General features: G+C 42.8%; 1 protein-coding gene across 2 annotated transcripts in view; it reads right to left on the bottom strand.

Moving 5' to 3' along the window:
• Positions 1 to 5,011: 5,011 nt before the first annotated feature.
• Positions 5,012 to 9,247, bottom strand: part of gstcd (glutathione S-transferase, C-terminal domain containing) — a 42,012-nt gene continuing 37,776 nt past the window's right edge. The window contains exons 11-12 of one of the 2 annotated variants that reach the window (XM_062388736.1): positions 7,359 to 7,428; positions 5,012 to 5,388 (exon numbers count right to left, since the gene is read on the bottom strand). In XM_062388736.1, coding sequence (XP_062244720.1) covers positions 5,192 to 5,388; positions 7,359 to 7,428 — 267 coding nt within the window. In that variant the 3' untranslated portion in view covers positions 5,012 to 5,191. The remainder of the gene's footprint in view (positions 5,389 to 7,358; positions 7,429 to 9,247) is intronic. The other variant, XR_009920775.1, reaches the window with a different exon arrangement.

Genomic DNA, 9,247 nt, shown 5'->3' with positions numbered 1-9,247 from the left:
CCCAGCTGCTCCCACACTGCGGTCGCACCTCGTCTCGCCTCCGTTCAGCGACAGCAGCGCCTGATCTCCAGCCGCCGGCTCTCCAGGGACTTTTAACGCGTCGCCTCACGACCCCGCACACGGCAGCTGCGAGGAAAAGCGCAAACACTCCGCGAGCGCCTGGGTTCCACGCGCAGCCTGCCGAGGCACGCGGGGGCAGCGGCCACCCAGGTAGATGTGCTCGCACACGCACGTAAGACAATGCAGGTGGGAATTACTGGGGCTTGAATTTGAAGAGGACAAACAGAGGAGCATCGCACAATATATAGTTAATGAGAGGTTCCAGGAGCACGTGATTAGGCCCACCGGGTTTTGTTGGAGAGCTGTGGGGAGATTGTAAATAAAACCACAAGTGATGTGACTTCTGATTGGAATAATTATTGATGTAGAGATTACAGCGGCAGACAGCGTGTCTCTGCTTGTGTGTCAAATAGTTTTTCTTTGTGTAAAGATGTTGATCTAACTGCTTGTAATTAACATTTCAAATTAAACAACACACAGTTTGAACACTTGATGCTTTATCACTCTGGTTCATCAGTCAGGGTGATTGTTATGTCTGAGTCCTGATCAGCACCAATGGAGAAGAAAGTACTCCAACATTAAAAAGGTTAAAATACTATCAATAGTATACTTTCATTTCTCTCCTTTAGTATAAGTCAGTACTTGCTTTTGAATATACTTAAAGTAATATATAATATAAGTAAAAGTACTTACAGAGTGTATCCTATTCCCTACTGTCTCCTACATCGTTATTATGCTGCAGCAGACTGGGTGTGGTGTTACCTACCTGCTCTGGATCATTGGACCAGTTCCCCTCTCATTATCGATAACTTTAAAAAACATATATAAAAAAAAACATCGTGAACATTTAATGAACTAAAATGTATGCATTTACTGGAGTAGAAAGACCAAATATGTGGGGAAAAGGGAAAAATACCTGAACACAAATCCACTCAAGTAAAGAACAGATACATGAACAATGTAGTAAAGTGCAGTAACAAAGTAAACCAGGAAACCAGGAAGTCGGCAGTTTGATCCCAGTCACGCATTCTGCCTGCCAAAGATACAAAACTGAAACCCAAATGTATTGAACCAATTTGGCAGTGCTATGAGTGATGTGTGATAAAGTGCAGCTCATAGAGGAACTGAATGACGTGTATGAATCTGTGTGGGGATGAGTGAATAGCAAGAGGTGTACTGTAAAGAGCGTTGAGTGGTCATCAACACCCCTTACTGCACACCACTGATCAGCACTTCACAGCCCTGGTGAATTCTACTTCCTGTGGCACAATCACAAAGGCCTCCCTCAGCCTTTAGACTCCAGAATCCAAGGCGGGAAAATACTGTTCTCGCACGAGGACTCGGTTGACAGAAAGGAGAGAAGTGAGGAAAATGTGTAACATGTAACCAAACATCATCATTTTCAGTAATGGAGCAGGAGATGAATGAGTGTGAGGTTTGATGTACTGCGGGACCGTGAACAGGCCGGAGTTCCAAGTCACCGCTGCTGTTTGATACATGACAGCGCCTTGTTACGCCCCGTCACCCGGTTTGATGAATCTGCACGGTGGCACCGAGGTTCGACGTCTCGAGAAGCAAGCGATCGGAGAAACGCAGGTTGTGTATAATTACACCATTAATCACGTTATTTTCACCGAGACGGAACTGGAACAACGTGATTCAGTGACGACTTATCGCTTTTCAAAATGAGTTATGGGTTCTGCAGATCAACAGAATCACGCCTCACTACCGACAATATTCATATGTTGTTGAAAGCTGGAGTCTGATAAAGGTTTAAAGAGTCTGTTCACCCAAATCACAAAAATACATCGCTGACATTCAATCCATTCATCTCACTCAGCCAACTTGTTTTTTTTAATTTTATCTAGAATTCAAAGCAACTGTTGATTTCTATTGGGAGTCCTTGAAAGATTAGCGCAACTTAAATCCAGATAAAAATGAATTCATTGGCCAATGACCTCCGGAAGGGGAAATGAGCCACAGAAAACAAAAGCGTAAAATAAATGGAAATATTTGAATAAAAGCGTGGTGATCTTATATAAAGGGTTATATAAAAGGTGACGTGTGATGTGGCAAGAAAGATGAGAAGCGTCAGGGAACAGATTACAAGATTATTAGGGGGCGCAAAACAACAGCAGCTGGGACCGGCTGTAGGCAAGTGTGTGCATAATGATTGTTGTTATTCTGGGAATCCCATAATTATTTCTCTACATTGTTTATTTGGAAAATTAATGAATGCAAGTCAAATGAAGCATGGAGGTGATAATGCATGTTAAATGGAAATAATGACAGAGCAAGCCTGATATTTTAGATAATTGGAAGGGGCAGCTCGGAGCCATTTCATCTCCACTCGTCCTTTATACCAGAGCCAGGAAAAATGAACTGATAATCACAGATTGTCAAAAAGGGAATCTTTCAAATCAGCAGAGAGGAACCTCAGATGCACCGCGATGAGCTGCTGCACACAAACGGCCGTAAACGCCATCCAGGGTAATGAAGCTGAAAACTGTCAAGCTGAACATCAAGCAGAGCAGATTTTTAATCACAATTAAAAAGTGAAGTTAATTAAACAATGAAAGCGGCGTCATGTCCTGGTAGACGTTCTCTGCAGATTGTGGAGTTCAGAGCTGCTTTGGAAATACTCAAACAGTGCGAAGAAAGTTATAGAGTGAGTCCAAGTTTTAAGTCACCATTATTTTATCCACAATATCACAACTGCTGGTTAAATTACATTTTACTATACATGAAGCAAACCTTTGTTTCAGGTTCAGCTCACATGTTGGTAACTTAAACCTTAAAGGACAATCAGTTGATTACACCAGGAGCTAGAATGGTTCTCAGTCAAGCACAAAGCTCAACCAAGGCCCTTATACAACCTCATTTAAATTCACTAGATGTGGATTTTTATTTGGATCTGCACCAAACTGCACCCGTTCATGAATATCAGTCCCCTAAACATGACGGATTTCTTCCAACAAGATCCATGAATTATTCTTTACTCCTGGATCCGCCCCCTCATCTGTATCGCTGATCCCTCTTCCTCCGCAATGTTTTTCAGGCTCATTTTCTTACATTTTCAATATCGTCTATCGGATAATTGTCTGCTCGTTGATTTCAGCCGCTACCCACCATCTCTATATCAGACTGCAAACATAAAATGTGGAGGTGCATGTGGAATTTCTAGCACACAGCTGGCAAAAGTCCTCAATTGAGGTAAAATGGTAACCTGCCCAACTTTTGGCAACAAAAGATGGGAGGGTATCCTGGTCCAGGCAACTCAGGTGGAAATTAAACATTGCTCATCTTCATATACACTCGATATTGAGAACAATACAAGGCGGATTCAAAATGAATGGGTTCTTTGTTGGATTAAGTCCAACGCCTCCACAAAATGTAGGAGAAAAATTAGTTTTTGCTTAAAAAACTAACAGCACAGACGAGAACAACCTTCCTGGTGGAGGTGACAATACATTCTGCTCATAGAGGCTTCGTGACGCTGATCATTAGTAAATAAGCGGCCCATTTACAATCAGGTATCATTTCATTCGTGACATCTCGGTCTGGCCCCGGGTGTTCAGGTTAAATGCACCTCAATGTTCTCCTCTCTAATGTCAGCTCTACAGGGTGCCACCAACTACCTCTCCCCTCTCCTTTACACCTATTTGCACTGCTGAAATATCCACTTGTGCAGAGCCACCAGCGAGAAAACAGGCAGTCCGACGTCCTCCTCTTTAGAGGCAATTCCAGTCGTTGGAAGGACTTGTGTCTGTGGCCATTCACCTCAGGATAGATTGACTCTGCTGACTGAATTCAGATGAGCCCAAAGCTGGAGACGAGTGCAAGAGGGAAAAACCGGCGCTCCAGCTACCTGCTCAGTTTTCTCAAGAAGCTGCAACGCACTGTCAAAGCTGAACAGTGTTTTTTTTTTTCTTTCACAGAGACACAGGTGACCAGTTTCAGTCCTCGAGAATGAAAACTCTCAGGCCATCGTGCGTCCACGGTGCACATGATTGGAAATGGGGAGCATATTGTGTGATTTTTAGCTAATGGGCTCTGAACACTGCACATCTAATCAAGCACCCTGACCTTTTCGCCGGCATCATAAAATATTCATTGTTGCTGAACGTTTTACTGGATGCATAGCATACTCGCATCCATTCTTTATGAGGAATAATCAGTTTCTCTGTAGAACCTTGACAAATGCTATATTTCACCCGATTTGATACGGGTTTAAATCCGGTTCCTCCCACTCAGTTTCTAGCAAACACACACAGGAAAGGTAGATCATGATAATTCCCCTCTCATCTAGGTGCAGATGAGTTTTCTAGCACCGAGTTTCTCTTTCTTCTGTTAATAAGAGGCGACAGAGAGCCGACTGCTGGGATCCATCACATTTGGCTGCAGACACACTGTTCGCAGAAACAGCATGTGGAGGGATGGTGTACTTAATTCACCATGTGGGCGTGTAATTGTCATGGCTACTGTTTACCCTGACAGCTTGATCACAGTTTATAATTGAGCACATTTGTAGGATAATTCAAATATTTTTCAACTTGATACGTTCCCCCGTTAATGTGGCCCTATGGGCTGTGGTGGTGACTCGCCACCTGCGCTGGAGATTCGGAGGGGGGGGGGGAAATGTGGTCTGAGGTGATTTCTGGGAAATCAGCGCGAGTCTCCTTCAGCTTTCTGAATAAATGATTTTTCTCGGTGTCTGACCGAGTCACTGTGTACACGTAGGATCACATGCTGACTTACAAGGACCTACATCCAGGTCACAGAGCTCTGCAGATTCATCCACCCACATCGGTTTGTTTCCATATTTGATGGAACCTCCACTGCAGTCGTATTGTTCTCTGAGGTTGTTATCCAGTCAAGCATCATGGTAACGGTGCTTTTACCCTCAAGGCTGACAGAAATTGTGGAGGTTGACTTTTCAGGACACACGAAATAAGCAGACATCTCTTTTTATTTTCTGAGGCCATTACTTACAAAAACGAGACGCTTGTTAAAAGTGAATAAAAAAAAAATGTGGAGATTGGATACAAAATAGTCGTATTTTCAGCCCAGACACTGAGGACCTTATCGAACCCTGACCATGCAGACGATGCTCTGCTGTTCACTGCTGCTTTCAGTCCTTGTTTTGCACCACTGCTTCCAGTTGGCTTGCACTGACTTCCAGTCTGCTCTTCTGCGGCAGCTGCCCCACCAGCATGTTGTTCTTCGGTGAACAGCTTTCAGGCTCCATGGTCATCACCCGCACCAAGTAGCCGTGGGTCTCTGCTGCCCACGACCGGTCCAAGTCGACCAGGCCCATACACTCTTTACCTGTAGAGATCGATACAGAAACATACAGCTGTTCATCACATAAAAACTAATTCCAACATTTCCACAATTTTCCCAGGAAGAATTCATGGATTTTGATGGGGAAAAAAAACATTAAAACGTGACGTTGACAACCAAACATGTTCAATATACAATAAGATACAGGATAAAAACTAAAAAAAGCAGTCCTCACAGTGTAGTAGAATAAGAAATGCTTGATAGGGTTTGGGTTACTCCAGACCAAACCCTAATTGATCGGGAATAGCTACAGATTAATTTCTATCAATTAATTAATCCATTAATCCATTTATAATTTCAGCATTTTACAATTTAGAAATTCTGTTCAGATATCTTCAAGATGTAGAGCAGAATAAAAACTATACAATTTTTGGGTTTAATCTTTAATTTGTTCAGCAGGACATTTTAGAACAATAAAATGTATTATTTACTTTGAAGTCGATAATAGCTGTAAATAGAAATTTGTCATTATTTAAAAGGCACTATTATAATTGAACTGTAAACTTTATTGTTCAAATTGAATTTGATAAGAACTGTAAAAACATTTTGTTAAGGAAAACGGGAATTGACCAGCCTTAGGTTAGCAGATACTGCCACACATGTGCACTGTGCCATTAAATTACACATTTAATCGTGCCAGGCTTTACAACAGTTATAAACAATCCAGGGAGGGGGCCAGCTAACTCAATTTTGACTCTAAATGCCAAGAGGAGGAGATGCTGCTGTCCTGATGTGAGACGTCTCTTAGAGGAAGACAATGTCCTCATCCTCGGGGCACGGGGGGGTTAGGGTTAGGACGAGTATGAAAATGACGAGAATCGTATCCTGTCGCCTCTGCAGAGATCCGACTTTAACGCAGCTGAACACCTGTGAGACAAGCTGTCTCCAGTAGAGTTAAAGTGTTAGAGGAAAGAAGCCATTTTGACAGGCTTGGTAAATTAATTTTTTTTTTTTACGAATATGTGCATGATTCCTTTATCTCACATTCATTCATATGTTCTTCTCACTGAGTATCCTGCTGTTCTCTAAGGATCTTCTCTAAAAGCAGACTCCAGTTAAGCAGTTGCGTAGCAGGTGGCAGACACAGTAATCTGCGGTGCTGCCAGACGGTCGCAGTCACTGACGGGCTCCGCAGAGAGACGAGATCAAACACGGTTAGCAAAGTATTTGGGAGAGAGGTTGAGCCCCGCTAACTGATAAAGAGCAGGAGCTGCAGTGACGGGTGATGTCAGGTACATGTGAAAAGGCTTCAGAGTGACAGGGCAATGAAGAGCTATCAGGGTGAGGAGGGTCCTCAACGTAATGAAACACTGAACACTGACGTTTCAGCTCAGGCCCGAAGGTTTCAAACAAAACACTTCCCATCTGACTCTGACAAAACTGATGTGGCAGCTGCTCAGCGCAGCTGTTTGGTCCCGCTGCACAGATCCCTGCATTAACATTTGTCACACTTCTCCAAAGTCTAGATCGGTTGCAATCGTAGAGAAGTGATGTCAGGTGACGGTGTGAGGCTACATTCACAAACTATCTTTGAGTTGTAAATGCAGCACTGTTGCTGCTTTTATATGTTTATACCGTCTTCCAAAACACTTTCTCATCAACAGTTTCACTTCGACAGTCCAAGAAAAGAAGTTAATTATACTTCTTTGTCACCATTGATGTTTCAATCTGTACAACAGCACTCCAGGCCCAGTGTACGTGAATGTCCATGTGATTTGTGTTTTTAGTTGTGTTAGTATGGACAGGTATTATTACTGACATCAAAATGCTGTTTTAAAGAAAAACATATTTGTGTGGATGCAGCTTAAGAATCTCGCAAATCACGTCCGATGCTGTGGTAGCAGCATCACAGAATTCAGTAATTCTAGAAACAAGTAACTTTGATCTCTTATTCTTAATGAGGCTTTTATTTCTATCACCAGACATGTGAAAAGAAAGGGGGTTAAAAATAGTACCGATGTGTCGTCGGTCAGGAGGGAGCTGGCCAGCAGTTTGGTCTGCAAAGCGGCAAAGGATCATGTGTTCCTGAAACGAGGACAAGACAATACGCACAGGAACAGATTATACAGATGAAATTGATGTTAACAGTAACGCATGTTGATCCGGTCGATGCGAAATCAGCAAAATCATCAATCAAGTCTATCAGGGAGAAATAATTTTATGCATGCACATACAGGCATGCATGCAATTTACCAATCTACTCATCCATCATTTTCCTACGTATTCTCATTCTGCTTGCAGCTGTGGACGGTGTGTGCGTGTGTGTGTGTGTGTGTGCTGTGATTAGTCGAGGACCCCGATACTGCGGCTCCGCTCCACTGTCACTACTGTGGGGAATCTCAAAAGCGCAAGATGGCAGCCCCCACACCTGGGATACGTTTGGCCTCATATTCAGTGTGATAATTATGGGATGCTAATATTAGCAAACTCTTGACTGGAATCAGTTATTTTCCTTGTACAACATCCTCAGTTGATCATTTTAAAGGAGACTACACCCGTTTCCCTGATGTGAAATGTAGAACATCTTCGTTAAGTCTTCCCTGTAAACTCTGCTGAAAGGTCACACCCTGGCTATTTACCCTGTTTATTTAGTTCTATCAATTTTTTTTCACTCCTGTTTTTTTACCTCGCTACGGTTCATGGAACAAGTGACTCATGAGAGCGGTTAGTCATTACTAACCTGCTTCCATTTTAATTGATTCTATCCCTCACTCTGCGGGGTTGACGCTGAATGCAGGGCCACAGAGTAGGTGCTTAAACTTAGAGCTGAGCACCGATGTTTCACACCATTAGCCCTTTATACCGGCGATACACCATTTGTCAAAGTGCTGTCATTCTGTTTAACTACTGTAGTTGGGGAAGGACAGCTATGGTCCTGCAATAAAACAATGGGATGGAGCTTTTATATCTTATAGTTCCAGCTGGGGTTTGGAAGCAGAGAGACGAGGAAACGTTGGGATTCGTTGTATTGAGGCCAAACGAAGGGAATATATCAAACAGGGTTGATGGAAGCAAAACCATACGGGCAGGAAGGGGAGATTTGTAGTCCAGGTTTAAAATGGCAGATAATACGTTCGCTGGTTTGATCAGAACATTGATTTTTTTTTTCAGCCGTGCAGCAACATTATGTTTCGCTTCTTATTTCCGAAAAAGAAAATATTGCAATTGTGATTCCTTCTTCCTCTCTGGGCTGTTGGACAAACACGGCTCAGACACAACAATTTACCCGTGTCTAGTAAATAATATGAAATCTTATATGGTTCTCGAGCCTCATCTGTAAGAATGTGTTTCTTCAAGAGCACCAAAGAAAATAAAAGTTCGAGGTGGTCTGATTTCGGGATATGTCAACTCCTGATGTTGCTACGGTGGAGACCTGCAGCAACCTTTTTTTGTAGAAACTCTCCCCAGGCGCAGTGGCAGGTCCCATAGATCACCACGGGATGGGCCCTCCCCCAGCACAGAGCTTCGTCTGTGCTGCTGAGCGATACGGGATTGGAAACTGGAGGGTGTGAGCCGGCCTCTTGGAACTGCCGGAGGGAATCTTTGTTCCCGAGACAGTGATGGGCCCGGAGATCTCATCAATGTTTTACTACTAAGCCGTAAAATGAAATACAATTGAAATAAGTAAATGAAAAACAAATAGAGCAATAGAAAATCTTATTCATGCCAAGCCAAACAAATAATTTCATGTGAAATATGTTTTAATGGATTTTTAGATTTATGGTGAATCCAAACCCCAGCTGGCACAAAATAATTTGATTGCACCAGCTCTTAGTGAGTTAAGTATAATCTGATTCATAATATAAATGTAGATTAAATTACAAATGTGTTGGTGTAGCTTGGG

This window comes from Platichthys flesus, chromosome 5, assembly GCF_949316205.1.
Source record: "Platichthys flesus chromosome 5, fPlaFle2.1, whole genome shotgun sequence".
In the NCBI taxonomy this organism is placed as follows: domain Eukaryota; kingdom Metazoa; phylum Chordata; class Actinopteri; order Pleuronectiformes; family Pleuronectidae; genus Platichthys; species Platichthys flesus.
The sequence above is the reverse complement of the archived record's forward strand: the minus strand, read 5'-3'. Positions and strand labels throughout refer to the sequence as shown.